At 41.3% G+C, this 16,565-nt stretch overlaps 2 protein-coding genes and 1 non-coding gene across 3 annotated transcripts; 1 reads left to right on the forward strand and 2 right to left on the reverse strand.

Annotated features, from left to right (window-relative positions):
• Window positions 1–548: 548 nt before the first annotated feature.
• LOC127762273 (uncharacterized protein At1g32220, chloroplastic) lies at window positions 549–11,545 on the forward strand. The gene is made up of 10 exons (XM_052286718.1): window positions 549–711; window positions 986–1,115; window positions 2,193–2,281; window positions 3,009–3,064; window positions 3,138–3,193; window positions 4,129–4,222; window positions 4,815–4,894; window positions 5,012–5,054; window positions 10,944–11,035; window positions 11,150–11,545. The coding sequence occupies exons 1-10, from the start codon at window positions 647–649 to the stop codon at window positions 11,321–11,323; spliced, it is 879 nt and encodes a 292-aa protein (XP_052142678.1). The 5' UTR covers window positions 549–646; the 3' UTR covers window positions 11,324–11,545.
• A 984-nt stretch (window positions 11,546–12,529) lies between these two features.
• LOC127762272 (uncharacterized) lies at window positions 12,530–15,564 on the reverse strand. The gene is made up of 6 exons (XM_052286717.1): window positions 15,264–15,564; window positions 14,946–15,157; window positions 14,301–14,618; window positions 14,150–14,224; window positions 13,823–13,897; window positions 12,530–13,306 (listed from the first exon to the last, which is right to left on the reverse strand). The coding sequence occupies exons 1-6, from the start codon at window positions 15,463–15,465 to the stop codon at window positions 12,746–12,748; spliced, it is 1,443 nt and encodes a 480-aa protein (XP_052142677.1). The 5' UTR covers window positions 15,466–15,564; the 3' UTR covers window positions 12,530–12,745.
• A 312-nt stretch (window positions 15,565–15,876) lies between these two features.
• Window positions 15,877–15,949, reverse strand: TRNAA-UGC (transfer RNA alanine (anticodon UGC)). Its single transcript has one exon. It is a non-coding gene; the product is annotated as a tRNA-Ala (tRNA).
• Between the last annotated feature and the right edge of the window lie 616 nt (window positions 15,950–16,565).

Consider the following 16,565-nt stretch of genomic DNA (forward strand, 5'->3'; position numbering starts at 1 on the left):
TTTTATAGATAAATAAAGATGAGAGGAGAATTGAGACTTTTTCTTTCTAAGAATATAAGGCCGTCATCAGCCCATAGCAAACTGTTCAATAAACCTAATAGAGGAAGATGCATTGAGGAACACACAATCTGTTCTCATCATGTCTCTCCGCTCAACCGCTTTTACGACTCCATCCAATCCACATTGTTACCGTCGCTGTAGCTTTGACGATTCCTTAACTGTCGGTGCATTCTTCTCTCCAACAGTGCCCACGCGCGCTAGTTGCTATTTCCATGCCACCACCTGCATAGGTAACGCTAGTTGCTGTTCACATTCTCGGAGGCAAGAGTCACCTCGTGTGAGGCCCGATCCGGTGACGAGTCCCGCGGGGACTAGGGCCAGGGCCGAGTGAGCCCATAGAAAAGCGGGGCCAGGGCCAAGGCCGGGGCCGCACCCGGCCCGCCCCATTGCCAACCCTATCACGTGGCAGCCTGCCAGCCTAACACGTAGCCGGGCCGTCAGCCACCGCTTTTCACCTTTTTCTCGCCTACAAACAAACTCGCAAGAGAAAAAAAGACCATTCGCGTCGCGTGCGTATTCTTTGCTTCCGCTCTCGATAGATCGCGAGGAAAGGAGTAGTACGGCGGCGGCGGCATCGTCGGCGGCGATGAGGTCGGCCGTGACCCGCCTGATCCGTTCCTCGTCCCCCGTAGTCTCGCCCTCCCGTCTCAGGTGAGCCCCTCCCCGCGCGCGCCCGCCGTCGAAACATCCCCCAAGTTTTTGGGAAGAGATAAACAATAAACCCTTAAATTCCGATGAGATGAGATGAGATGAGATGGCGTGCAAAGGTGCGCGTGCTTCGTTAGGATGGGGGATTAGGAGGCACATTTACCTCCTCGTTGGCTTATCCACCACAATAGGGGGATTTTGTTATGATTATTGTGGATTTTATTATGATGCTAAATTAGTGGTGTTCTGTTCTACCTTGTGTGACCGATGCCAACAGCGCCGCAAACTTGTTAAAGAACAATAATGGGAAGGCTTTCTTGAGCGAGGATGCTTCCAAGCGTGTGGAGGAGCCTTTCAAGGTGGAGGAAGCAGAAACCGTGAAGGTACCACCGCCTTCCCCGGACAAGGTAATTATAATTAATGTGATTATTACTAGTTTGCGTAAAATGCACTAGTTTAAGACTTTTTCTTGTGTTTAGCTTGTTTGGCAGTCATTCTTGGTAGCAGTCGTTTTATCCTTTTCTTACCCATATATTATAAGGTGCATTGTTCCCTTTCTTTTTTTTTTTTTCTGAATGAGCAATCTATCATAGTGGGCTAGTGACCTAGTGTATTCATTTGAAACTATCAGCGGGATGAATTTTGGTTTATGCGGCTGTATCTGATGTAGATTATTGTCATAGAATGGACATGTTGGCTGTTGGGGAGATATCCAGTGCAGCCATCAGTTACGTAACTGAAAAGTTGCAAAATGAATTCGATAATCTCGATGTAGTCCTTCGAACTGAAAATGCATTAGAGGAAACATAAACGTGCTAGTTTGATTCGAATGCTAACATATTCCCTTTTCTTTCATCTCGCCTTTCTTTTGTGCTGTTTTATCGGAACTATTTCATTGTCATTGCTCTCAATGTTGAAACAGTTAGACTTGAAATGTTATCTACATAAGCCCTGTAAGTTCACTACACCGACAATGTTATTTTACCAGATCTTCAGATTGATTTGATATGGAAACCTCTTTTTTCCCTTTGTGCACCATATTGTGTTTTTGCATTAAGCATTTCCCAAAATATTTCCCTGAATATGTCACGGATACATCCTGCTTTATGATATTTAAATCTCTATAGTGTGCTTATCTTCAAGGGAAAGCAATTCTTCATTTCCAACAGAAAGTTCATATATAACTAAAATATTCATGTAGACAAGTGCTTAGCCTATTTCCAATGTTTTCTTATCTTCATTATCCTGAGCAATATATTACAGACCGATAAAAATATTATAACAAGTATTCTGTTTTGAATGGTGTTCCTGCAGGTTTAACAGCAATTAATATATTTTTGGAAATGTATTGTTTAATATTAACAGCTAACTACGTGTTATTCGAGCTTTTAGATAAATTATGTACATTTTTCTATGGAGTTATTCTTTATGCTTTCCATTTGGTGAAGATTACTGAATTGCTACTGACATATATGTCGACATAGCTTCTTGTGCTAGGTGGAAATGGTTTTGTTGGTTCACATGTTTGCAAGGAGGCTTTGGACAAAGGATTTACTGTTGCTAGTCTTAATAGGTATTTCTGTAAGCTGTATCTGTTGACATGTTCATTCTCATTTTGTTGTCAGACTGTTTGATTTTGAGATTTTTTTTTTTTTTTTTTTTTTTTTTTGTAACTAGCCAAAATCATAAATAAACTATTGCTACAGAGGCTGTATGTCTATTGAAACTTAAACACGTTTTTGCCCTGATATCTGATATGGAAGAGCAATGGATACTCTGAATCCTCTAATCTAACTGTAGATAACTTTATATGGTTCTCTTAAGTTTGTGTTGATGCCTTTAGCTTTAGAAAAAAATTCATGGGAGACTCTCATTCTCCTTTTGTTCCTCTATTGTGGTCACTGAACAAAACTGTGTGAAGCTGTTTCTACTCATATTAGATTTCGATTCTAGAAGTTTGTTAACAATGTAAAAATATAATCAGAGTTAGTTTGATCTTTTCTTTTTCATCTTATTCTTCTGTGAGTGTTTTCAAGGGGGTGTCAATGGTGTATTCTGAGAGCAATACTCATGTAATTTATGAATGTACTTATTGCTGTTCAGTAGCTGTAGTCTTGCATTGAATTTCCTAAATTTTTATTATTTTTAGATAATTGAAGCTTTATTGAATTCATTATTTCCTTATTGACACATCTGATGTATTATCAGACAAACAAATATCAGACTTTATATACTTCAAAATCATCAATCTTTATTTTCAATCAATGACTTACCATTCTCTTGATTTTTGACTTTAACAGATCTGGAAAGCCATCAATAAGTGAATCTTGGGCTGACAAAGTTATATGGAACAAAGGTTATTTGCTAGTGAGATAAATTTATTGTGCTTATAAATGATTATGTTGCTTAATGTCTCTTTTATTGGGCAGGCAATCTACTTGAACCTGATTCCCTGAAGGATATTATGGAAGGTGTTTCTGCTGTGGTATGTTTACACTTTTATTTTCGAATTTGTTAACTTGGTGTACATTTTTGTACTGAAAACTGCATTCTTGCATTTATGCTTTCCTCTTTTTTTTTTTTTACCCTTGTACTTTCCTGGATCTTTGGCAAGTCTCTTGAAAGTTGAAACAGACTCACTTGTCTGGTCTTTACATGATGCCGAAACAACTGCAGGATATTGTACTAAGTTAATATATGATTCTGAAATGATATATTGGGCACCTCAAGCATCAAATACTAACTTATTGCTACCTTCTTTGTTCAAATCCTTATTAGTGATTGGGTTGGGGTTAGGGTTTTTGTTATTTTGTATGCGCATTATTATGACTGTTTTCTGCTGTTATTGTCATGGAAATCTAATTAAAGGTACCATTCATTAGACTACTGGAGTTGAAACTACCAAGAGGTATCTGATGCCTTTACTCCATACATGTCGGCACCAATGAGTATCTGGTGGATCTGTACAGTCTTGTAGGTTAATATCTTTTAGTTTCTAAAATCCATCCTTCTCAATTAATATCATTTAGTTTCCAAGCTCCATCCGTTGCACTCCCTTGGCTCAAATTGCTCATAACTCTTGGTTGATCTAGGTGGAAATGGTTTTTTACAGGCCATCTTTTTAAATTGTTATCACTTAAGTTTTCAAATCCATCCCTGCCACTTCCCTTGCCTGCAGATAATTTTGGATTATTGGGTCATACTATCTAGGTTGTATGAGCACTGGATTAATTAGTATGATGGAAATATTTCCACTTCGTGTTAAACCTTTTATCATCATCCCTGGAACACCGTTGATACCTTTTAAATTTATTATGCACCGATACTCTAATAAGGTATAACATATAAGTAGTAACTGCTTTATGCTAACATGAATTTATGAATCTTGAAACATTACTCATATGAGAGAAATTGCTATAGGTATCATGTGTTGGAGGCTTTGGCTCAAATTCTTACATGTACAAAATTAATGGAACTGCAAACATCAATGCCATCAGTGTTGCAGCTGAGAAAGGTATTTATGTTTGAGAACATATTGTTGCAGCACCATATTCATTTTCTATGTTATGTTTGCAGTTTCTGTCAATTCATCAATATGCTCTTTTTCACATGTATTGATATGATTCTCCCCACTAGTTTGTAATCTCCTTTCGTCAGTATAGTGTGTAGTTCTTATGATCAGATCAATTAAAACAAAAGGGTAAATGTCAGAATACTAACTCTTGTGTCATAATTTCCAAAAAAATAAATAAATACAATTTCTTACTAGTACTTCACAAAGTTATCTCTGGAAGAATAATTATCTAGAAACATGCACTTTACTTCCTTGCATATTGGGCTTGTCTGTCGTACACAAAAAGTGGAGAGGTACCATTCAGCCATGTACTGTAGCTTGGACTGCTTGGACAGTGACGATGCATGACATCTAGTCACTAGAGTTGCATATACTGCCCGGTGCTTGCTTAGGCCGAAGGCAGGAATCACTCCAAATCTTTCATTTTTGATCAATTATTTCATATGATATGGCAAAGTAAAATTAAGTCTATGCTGATGCACATTATTTTTGGTTGGGACTTAACTGCTTCCACATCATGCTCTACCTGCAGGTATTAAGAGATTTGTGTATGTGTCAGCAGCGGACTTTGGTTTTGTGAACTACTTGTTGCAAGGTTATTATGAGGGCAAGGTAAGTTTTTCCATGTTATGAGGGCAAGGTCATAGTTCCATAGTGTTGCTTGTTTTTCTGACCCTATAAGTAATCGTTATTGATATAAATTTGATTGGTTTCATTTATCCTTTGAAGAGGGCAACTGAAGCTGAACTGCTATCAAAATTTACCTATGGCGGTGAGTTCTCTTTCACATGTAACCTTTTTATTTTCATGCCAATGTGTTCTTGCCCTTCTTTTATTGTAAGAAATTATTTCTATACCTTTTGAAATCATTTTTCTAAAATAAAGTTACGGGGGTATCCTTTTCTAAATGAACCTTCTTCCTACACCACACAAGGTGGCATGGCAATCGTGTGCTGCCATGCTCCACATCATTGCGAGTGGCGTGGCCAAATCTTTGCAACACCATGATCTCTTCCCAACATGACAGTATTGCCCTGTAGCAACAGCTATAACGGAATTGCAAATAGCCAAATACATTCAGATTTGGAAATGGGAGGTTTAGAGGTTTATCTTGAACTTAGGTTTCAAAAATTTGTGATCAGTAACCAGTATCGGACTTGATATAACACCACATAAACCATGGAGTAAGCAGCAATATGGCTGTCCTTAACAAAGAAATACCAGTTCAGAGGCTCTGGCAATGACCCCTGCTCATGCGGGGCCTGTGTTTCCTTGTCCTCAACTCCTAATTGTTTTTACTGGATTCTTGCTGATTGCTGCTCAAGCACCCTATGCCATGAGGTGCATATAGGCTGCCAATTGTGTGGATGGTTCTTGATGGTGCCATTGATACTCCATCTCTGCAATCGATTTTATTGTCCATCATTTCAAGTGGTTGCCAGTATTCATGGTTCTTGTTGCAGCACACGATTCCACGATAAAGAGGCCAAACCACCAAATTTCTTCGCAACAAGAGGACAATGGCCAATGATTGTTGCAGCTAATTAACTTTAAACACTCAGGTAGTTGATGCATTGCCCTCAAGCACATTAGGAAGCACTGTTACAGCCCTTCCAGTGGAAAGTACAGGTCCATAATGTCAAGGCGTAAGCTAGATAACTTGACTGTGCACACCGTAATGGGCAACTGTTGTTAGGATTCTAATGTCATTCGGTGCGGATCTAGGGGTTGAACTACCTCATGGAGATAAAGATGATTGACTTAGGGAGTGAACGGGGAAGGGGAGAGAGAGAGACATACCGGCGTCGGTCTTTGAGCTTGATGTGGCCATGGCGACGGTGTGGCGGCGTCGGTGTGGACGATGGCGGCGGTGGCGGTGCGGCTGTGAGGAATCCCCCCACTTCAACGCCTTCCCGGATCGGAGGGTTCTAGGGTTTTGTGGGGAGTGCGTGTGCGCCGTCAAACGTTTCTTTTAGTGTGCCGGCCACTCCCCCCTTTTTATTTGGCACTGCGTGAGAGGGACCACAGCCATCGTACGGCTGGCGCCCCAGATCAGGGCGTGTGAGTGCGGAGTGGGGAATCGGTTTCCTGATTCCCCAGGAGATTGCAACTAACATTCTCCCCTTTGATCTCCGCCTTTCTTACTTCTCATACTCAATATTCACTTCTAAATAGATTGATGTATAGAGCACGCTTCATCATGACAGTCACCACTGAGCCATCAGACGCAACAACTACAATACACCTCCCTATTTCGAAATAAACACTAGGCCCTTTTAAGCCAAGGATCATAGGCTTTCCCGTAAGCCATGGATCCTAGACTTCGTATGGCTCCTTTCTTTATTTGTTTAACATACTTTCCTTTAATACAATCGATGCAATATTCGGAATCCATAAAGTCTAACGGATACAAAATTTCTTCTTTAATTAATCGTTCAGTTATCCCCTTCGAAATGTGGCCTAAATGACAGTGCCACAATTTCGCAGATGTTTCGTCATTGCATCGTTTGCGCTTATTTCTTACATTCGTAGACGGGGAAGACATACTATTGCACGCAACATTCTCTCCATTGCATACAACATTCTCATTCTCATGTTTAGGCAACATATAAAGCTGGCCTTGTTATATGGCAAGACCCACACACTTATTCTTGAATATAATTGAACATAATTGTTGATCGAAAAAGCAATTATATCCATCATCCGCTAAACATGAAACATAAACCAAATTTCTACTCAAAAAGGGTACATAGAGAACATTGTGCAAAAGAAGTGTGAAGCTATTATTCAATTCTAATGGATGTTCTCCAATTGCTTCAACTTCAGCCTCGACTCCATTTGCCACTCTAATGCATCTTTCTCCTCTTGTTAGCATCCTTCTCATAGGGAATCGCTGTAATGAATTTGCAACATGAATGATCGCACCTGAATCAACCCACCAAGTGGATTTTAAATAACTTATGTACAGTGATTCATCTTCAAATGTAATAATGTCCTCACCTTTCTTTATGAGATGCTTTAGGAAATCAGGGCAATCTTTCTAATAGTGCCCCTTCTTCTTGCACCACTTGCAAGTGTCCTTGTCCACTTCTACATTGCTTGGTCGTGGATGTGGATCACTTTGTGGTGCCTTAGGAGAGGCAGCATTCTGGTTGTAGTTGTTCCTCTTCTTGTTGTGCTTCACATAGTTGGCGGAATCACCACGAGCCTTGGGTCTATCCTCTTCTTGCACACATATGGCAATGAGCTTCTCAATGTCCCAGTTTTCTGGCTGTGAGTTGTAGTTGACAACAAAAACCTCAAAATCTGAAGGCAAGGAGGCAAAAATAAGGTGAACTAGAAACTTATCAGGGAGCACCAAGTCCATCTTCTTGAGCTTTGAAGTGATATCACTCATCTTCAAAATGTGCTCTCTAACCCCTCTGCCAGTGTACTTCATGGTTACTAAGCTCTTAATGAGGGTGCTGGCATAGGCCTTTGAAGAACCAGTAAATTGATTCTCCACTCTCTGAAGGTACTCAGTGGGTGGTACAAGCTGGGATTGCTCTCCTTATTGCCTCCACAATGGAGCTCTTAATCACCATCAAGCACTTGCGGTTTGATGACTCCCACTTCGCACGATCAACATCATACTTCAATCTTATTGGAGCATGGTTTAGCATCCTCTGTTTAAAGTCATCTTCGCTCTCACCTTCTGCCCTCACTAGAGTAACAGGCTCAATGGGGCGAGGCTCAGTGAGAGCTGCATCTATGTCGGACAGCGCAAGTGCTATCTCTATCTTCTCTCGCCATGAGCCATAGTTGTTCCTGTTAAGGGGCTCAACGGTCGAGATGTAAACTAGCGGGTTAGTAGTTCCTGAAAGCAAATTAGAGGAAATTGAGCTTTAATTTGCTTTCAGGAACTACTAACCCACTAGTTTACATCTCGGCCGCTGAGCCTCTTAACGGGAACAACTATGGCTCATGGCGAGAGAAGATAGAGATAGCACTTGCGCTGTAGCTCTCACCGAGCCTCGCCCCACTGAGCTTGTTACTCCAGTGAGGGCAGAAGGTGAGAGTGAAGATGACTTCAAACAGAGGATGCTAGACCATGCGGCAATAAGATTGAAGTCATGCGAAGTGGGAGTCATCAAACCGCAAGTGCTTGATGGTGATTAAGAGCTCCATTGTGGAGGCAATAAGGGGAGCAATCTCAGCTTGTACCACCCACTGAGTACCTTCAGAGAGTGGAGAATCAATTTACTGGTTCTTCAAAGGCCTATGCCAGCACCCTCATTAAGAGCTTAGTAACCATTAAGTACACTGGCAGAGGGGTTAGAGAGCACATTTTGAAGATGAGTGATATCACTTCAAAGCTCAAGAAGATGGACTTGGTACTCCCTGATAAGTTTCTAGTTCACCTTATTTTTGCCTCCTTGCTTTCAGATTTTGAGGCTTTTGTTGTCATCTACAACTCACAGCTAGAAAACTGGGACATTGAGAAGCTCATTGCCATATGTGTGCAAGAAGAGGATAGACCCAAGGCTCGTGGTGATTCCGCCAACTATGTGAAGCACAACAAGAAGAGGAACAACTACAACCAGAATGCTGCCTCTCCTAAGGCACCACAAAGTGATCCACATCACGACCAAGCAATGTAGAAGTGGACAAGGACACTTGCAAGTGGTGCAAGAAGAAGGGGCACTATCAGAAAGATTGCCCTGATTTCCTAAAGCATCTCATAAAGAAGGGTGAGGACATTATTACATTTGAAGATGAATCCCTGTACATAAGTTATTTAAAATCCACTTGGTGGGTTGATTCAGGTGTGATCATTCATGTTGCAAATTCATTACAGAGATTCCATACGAGGAGGATGCTAACAAGAGGAGAAAGATGCATTAGAGTGGCAAATGGAGTTGAGGCTGAAGTTGAAGCAATTGGAGAACATCCATTAGAATTGAATAATAGCTTCACACTTCATTTACACAATGTTCTCTATGTACCCTTTTTGAGTAGAAATTTGGTGCTGCCATGCTCCACATCATTGCGAGTGGCGTGGCCAAATCTTTGCAACGCCATGATCTCTTCCCAACATGACAGTATTGCCCTGTAGCACCAGCTATAACGGAATTGCAAATAGCCAAATACATTCAGATTTGGAAATGGGAGGTGTAGAGGTTTATCTTAAACTTAAGTTTCAAAAATTCGTGATCAGTAACCAGTATCGGACCTGATATAACACCACATATACCATGGAGTAAGCGGCAATATGGCTGTACTTAACAAAGAAATACCAGTTCAGAGGCTCTGGCAATGGCCCCTGCTCGTGCGGGGCCTGTGTTTCCTTGTCCTCAACTCCTAATTGTTTTTATTGGATTCTTATTGATTGCTGCTCAAGCACCCTATGCCATGAGGTGCATATAGGCTGCCAATTGTGTGGATAGTTCTTGATGGTGCCATCGATACTCCATCTCTGCAATCAATTTTATACTCCATCATTTCAAGTGGTTGCCAGTATTCATGGTTCTTGTTGCAGCATAGCTGACAACACGATTCCACGATAAAGAGGCCAAATCACCAAATTTCTTCGCAACAAGAGAACAATGGCCAATGATTGTTGCAGCTAATTAACTTTAAACACTCAGGTGATGCATCGCCCTCAAGCACATTAGGAAGCACCATTACAGCCCTTCTAGTAGAAAGGACAGGACCATAATGTCAAGGCGTAAGCTAGATAACTTGGCTGTGCACACCGCAATGGGCAACTGTCTCATGCCTTAGTGTTTCTCTCATATATATTGCAACTGTCTCATGCCTTAGTGTTTCTCTCATATATATTGCTTGAAGCCATGGGTTGTTCCAGTTTGCTTGTCTATAAGAAATGGAATATACCTAATTTTCTCTATACTGTTTTTGAGAAGGTTTCCAGTGCTAATCGGTTATGTGTACATATTATATGTCCATACTAGGACATCAATGGAAATGTGTTAGAATATTGGCTTCAAATAGCCAAACTTGGAGTAACCAGTAAAAACCAATTTGATTTTGCTAAAATTATTTCTGATGCTATGTGCGATGATAGCCTTGAATCAGCATGTATTGAAATCACTATATTAGTGTGAGCAAGTTCATAGCTACCACTCCATTACTCGTGAGCCACTTATGTCCGTCCCGTAATATAAGGGATTTTAGGTGGATGTGACACATCCTAGTACAATGAATCTGGACAGACGGTCTATCCAGATTCATGTGTCACATCCACCCAAAATTCCTTATATTATGGGATGGAGCAAGTATTTGTTGGTCTTACATTGCTGGAATACTTTGGATAACTGGAGTACATATATGAGGGACTGGGTTCTAAAACCTTTTTCTCGAGTTGTCTTCTAAATTCTTAGGGCCCTTGCTCCAATCTTGTTCCCCCTGTGTGAAAGTGGCTGGTTCCGTAGTTTGAGAATTCTGCTGATTCCAACTATTCCATTATTATTATCATGTAATAAGAGAGTAGAAAAACTAAAGAGAAGGCATAACCAGAAGAATTGTGACTTTGTGAGAAGTTTATTTATCATTTCAATTTGGATTTTAATTCAATGGCACTTGAGATGACTTTGGACACAATTATCCTCTCAATAAGTATTTCTAGCCCAAGTTTTATATCAATTTTTTACATATTTTTCAGGAGTGATTTTGAGGCCTGGTTTTATTCATGGAACTCGCCGTGTCGGTAGCGTAAAAATACCTCTTGGACTTGTTGGTTCTCCTATGCAAATGGTAAAGTCTCTTCATTCTGTTTTTGCAAGCCTTGCAACACAGTTATTTTTGCTCTTATTCCAAATGTAAAGTTGTTTTTAAGACTTAATTTGAAGATCTCCCTGTGCACTGCAGGTTCTCCAAAGTGCGAAGCCGTTGACGAGATTGCCGCTGGTTGGCCCACTGTTGACCCCTCCAGTGAGTGTTGCCTCCGTGGCGAAGGTCGCTGTAAGAGCAGCAACTGATCCAGTGTTTCCTCCGGGTATTGTTGATGTGTACGGCATCATGCGATACAGTGACCAGAAGTAGAAGTAATAAATATTACACCGGATCATACAAATTCTATCTCCGAATGAATAAGCAGATTGTGGCTGGCACGTTAGACTTTTGCGCTTGTTTCGTTTTCATAGATTTTTACAGTTAGTAGGGGAACCTTATTTAACTGATCCATGTCAATCAGTGGTGAAGATGTATATAGTAAATAAATCGTATCATGCTCACCATGTTTGATTGCAGTCAATGATCTGCTCTCGTCCATGTTGCATCTGAAGTTTTTTAAGTGGCTACATTTTAAAGCATCCATCAGTTCTAAGATATCCCTTCTAAATTATAAAATATAAAACATACTCAGTCCGTTTTAAATTGCTAGTTTGTTCCAAGTTAAACATTTTAATCTTTGACCATCGATTCCTATAATTTTACAATAATTTAACATCGTACGATTTATATTTTATTTTTAGATTTACCATGAGCACTACTTTTATAATATATAATTTACATATAATTTACATGTTTCTAAACTCCAGGCTTTTAAAAACTGATGGTTGTGTTACCTGGAGTAGAATGATATGGAGAGTATTAGACTTTTACACGGTCTTCATGTTATCTTTGATCGTTAATTTCTTTTATAATATGGCAATAAAAGGTATACCCCCAAAACTTTGATTGAAAGTTCATCTAGCACCTCTGAACTTTGAAGCCCAGACATCCAACCCCCAAACATACCTTTTATATAACACCTTAATATAGTTTTGCAAAGTGGTTTTTATCTAATTTGCATATACGTTGAATAAGTTTTGCTAGGTGACATATGCATTAGATAAGTTAAAATCTCCACCTAAATCTTTCGTTTTAACAACATATTTTTGCTCTCATTTACAAACAGTTGACAATATTATAATACTAATATGACATCACTAGAGTATAATTTAAAATTTAATGATCAATGATTGACGATATGTAAACATGCTATATTAGCCATTCAAAATTGCTGATTTAAGCTTTCAAATATGCAAAACCACTATCTTAAACAACCTTAGGATGTGAGTGGTATCGTAAAGTTTATATATCCTTTTCCAATCATCATATAAAAAATATAATTTTTAACGACTACTACAAACTATCATCATATAAAAATATAATTTTAGTTCAATTAGCACGATTCTCAGTTCTGATAAACCAAAACACTACTAGTACAAATAGATAGATAATTCAATAGGGCAAATCCTCATCATCGACCAAATGAATTAGCAGCCTCGTATCATCTCAGAAATGGTACATCATAGTACAGCAGCACCTGCACTAATTTATGCTCTAAAAATCGGCTGATCCAAAGCCTCCGGGCTCTCTTAAGCTGAAGGATACACGACCACATGACATCGACAAAATTGTTCGTTACAGCGTCAGAAAAATTTTCAGACAAAAAGTTCAGCGTCTCTCACCTGCCTACACCTACACATACTTGCCTCTGTACTTAGGCTTGGAGTCCCTGTCTATGGCCGGCTTCCCGTCGGCGGCGGCGGCGGCCTGATCGGCGGGGCTGAACACGGCGGAGTGGAGGTTCCCCTCCTCCATCCACTTATGGTGGTTCTCCCTGAACTCGCGGCGCCGCTCCTCCGCCGCCTTCTCGACCTCCTCGGTGTAGGGCCCGACCTTCACCATGGTCAGCAGGACCCGGCTGTACCTCATGCTCAGGATCTGCTCGCAGGAGGCAAGCAGCCTGAAGCAGGGGTGCTCCGGGTACTTGGCCGGGTTGGCGACGCCGTCCTCGCGGACGACGGGGAAGAAGAAGACCAGCCGGCCACCCATGACCAGCATCCTCGCGGCGAGGTGGAGGAGGTCGTGGACGCACTCCGCGAGGCTGTACGGCGCGGTGGATGGGATGTGGCTGTCCCTCTTCTCGTCCGGAACCGTGTACGGAGCGACGGTGCCCTTTATGAGCTTCCGGCCACCGGACTTGCGGCCTCCAGCCCGGACTCCGTATGGTGGATCACAGATGATGGCATCGAAAACCTGATTGATCGCAAGCATCAATAGTGTGTTTATCATATCTTGTCGAAAAAATTGAAACAACGGAGTAAATCAGTAACTTTCCAGAGTATCTTGTAGCATACAAGCAGAAGATATATCAAGCCAATGGTTATGGAAAGTTTTATTTAAAAAAAAAAGCTATGGAAATTAAGGCCCATGCGCTTGTAGGCTACAATAGCTTCATATGGAAATTCAGTTGTAGGAAATATTTCATCAGTTAAAAAGCTACGTGAGAATTCAATTACTTCAGCATCAACCATTTTCTCAAGCAATATCAACCAAATAAAGCAATGCAAGAATGTAAATAACAAATCCAAGATTTCAAGCACAACTAAAATATTGCATGAATGTACAGGAATCACTTTATGCGTTCCTCACATTTGTTGAAGCTCACATTTGTTTCAGTTTTTAGTCGCGCATATAGTACAATCTTACACTGTCAAAACTGTAAAATTCAAAAAAATACAACAATGTATAAACCGCACAACAGAGTATTACCTCCTTCAATCCTGGACACCAAGGTGGGACGTTGTTATCCGCTCTTAGTATACATAATGGTTCCGGCAATTTGTACTGAAGAAGACAATATAATTAGTACTTCACACGAACCTCGGGTGTTTTACTAACAAGTGATAAATGCCGAAATGTCACTATAGTTAGTACACATAATCTGCATAAGCTATATGATACCAAGTCAAAAACTAGGCAAGAACAGCGTTTAAGAACTAACTGTCATAAGAGAATTGCAGCTCACACAGAATCAAGCAGATCACAACAGGATGGAAGAATCTAAGCAAAAAATAATAGCTAACTTCAATCAATCACCTGCTCAAAGTTGCTCCAAATATTGCAATCTGGACCACGACCGTCCCGCACAACCCTTATATCAATATCTGCACCCTGAAAGGCCTTTATCAGTAAGACATACTCACAAGCAGAATGAAAATTATTCGTTATCCGTGCAATAAGCACAAACCATTGTCATGGCTCCAAAATGCGCGGCTGCAACCAAAATACTCCCAGTCCCAACAAAAGGGTCATATACGAGCTTCCCGGGGCGCGCCAGCCCTTGATTCGCCATAAGAAATGCCATTTCAGCATCCATTGCGGTCGGGCCAATATACTTCCTGCTCTTCAGCTGATATGTCGGCAGGAGATGCCTATCCGCCGCTCCAACCTCGCGGCCAAAGAATACCGTCCTCTGAGCAACCGGCGGGAGGCCATTGTTGCAGCCATAGTCATCAGTCTCCATGACAAAGAACTTATGATCGGGCTTCTTCAAATTAACACGGCCCTGGAAATGAGGAACAGCACCAATTACACACAAGAGAAAATAAATGCATCTGACATCCACAAATTCGTGATCCGAACTACTCCATGAACTCCCTTCGTCCCAAAATAAGTTCATTTTTCACCAATCCAATACCAATACAACATAAAAAAGACTATAATACCTACTTTATCAAATCCCAACGCAATTATTCCTCACTTTATCTACTCCTAACATATTTATCTTCTATTTTCATAAACTCCGATGCAGTGGTTACTCAAAAATGAACTTATTTTGGGACAAACTGGGGAGGCTAAAACTGAACTTATTATGGCTCAAAAATGAATTTACCTTGAAGGGGATGTAGGTGAGGCTCTTCATGATGTCGTTCTGCTCCTGGAAGCTGATGACCTTGCCGAAGCTGTCGACGACGATCTTGAAGGTGCTCTCCGGCGTCAGGTACGGCAGCTTCCTCTCCTCGGGGTACGCCATGACCGCCCTCTCCAGCTCCTCGTAGGTGGTGCCTTGCCCCCACAGCTCGTAGATCCCCTTCACCAGCAAGCCTACAAACACACACATGGCGTCGCGGCGCCCCCCGAGATTAACCCGCAAGAAGAAGCTTAGCCAGCGAATGGTGGTGAATCAATCGATCAGGCGAGGCGCTTTTACTGCGGTTGGCGATCTGCGCGGCGAGGCGCTCGTCGCCCGGGAGGCGGACGAGGTGGAAGGGGGAGTCGACGTGGTGGTTCTCCGGCATGCGCCACTCGACGGCGTCCCCGGCGCCAGGCCCGCCGAAGAGCTCGGCGAGGGACTGCACCTCGGGCCGCCGGTAGTCGAGGAGCCTGTGGTAGAAGACGCAGAGGTACCACATCCTCTCGGCTCGGCGTGTGGCCCTACCGGGCTCAGCTCCGGCGAGTCGACGCGGGCGGCGGCGGCGGCGAGCGGGCGGAGAGGAGGGGAGAGGAGGGAATCGAAGGTGCGAAGAAAATGAAAACCTACTTAAACCGCCCGAGGGACAGTGGCCGACATGTGGAGCCCATCGAATGTATGGGCTTGATTGTGAATGGGCTGGGCCTTGATTGTGAAAATGCTCCCTGCCTCTCCTCTCCCAAAAGGAATGCAGTGATCTCCTTGAATTTAAAAGTACTGTTTGTGATACCAAAAATACTATACCTTTCTTGTGGAATTTAAATTATTGTTTGTGAAAGAACCAAAAATACTTCAAGTGGAATTTAAAATACTGTTTGTGAAAGAACCAAAACTAATTCATAAATTATATACGTGGAGATGCGGGGGATCGAACCCCGTACCTCTCGCATGCAAAGCGAGCGCTCTACCATTTGAGCTACATCCCCTTTTTTGTTTTGTTTTCATTAAGAGTTCCATAACAAGGTGCGGTGAAATAGATGTGGTTTAAAACGTTCTAGCAGTATTTCCCACGCAAATTGCAGGCCATGTAGGATTGCATTTGCTATAAGCCTATAGCTAGTACGGAGTAGCCCTTTCTAAGGGCATGTTTGGTTGAAAGCACTACCAAAATATTTGTAGTGTCAAACCTTGAGCAAGTTTGAGTACTATCATTTTTCCTTTTTATAGGAAAGAGTAGTACTATATCAACTCTATTGACTTTGATAAAAATTGGTATCAATCCAAATAGCTAGTGTATACTATTGAAGTTACCAAATAAGTAATTGGTAAGGTAAAATTTGACTTCAAACCATTCAGACCAAACAGACCCTAAAAATACAGGTGAATTTCTCGTACAGTTATAGTAGCACTAGCGTACCCCTTTTTTTCTTAGCCGGTTAACTTCTCTAATGATCTAAAATTCAAAAGAAGCTGCTTTGATTTTTTTTTCTTTTTTAGAATAAATTCATTATTCTCCAGCAGCTTCTTTTCACTATTTACTAAAACTACAATAAAGCAATTAAGACCGAAAACAGACAGATTGACTAGGAATACATGAATGAT

Source organism: Oryza glaberrima, chromosome 2 (genome assembly GCF_000147395.1).
Source record: "Oryza glaberrima chromosome 2, OglaRS2, whole genome shotgun sequence".
Taxonomy (NCBI): Eukaryota; Viridiplantae; Streptophyta; class Magnoliopsida; order Poales; family Poaceae; genus Oryza; species Oryza glaberrima.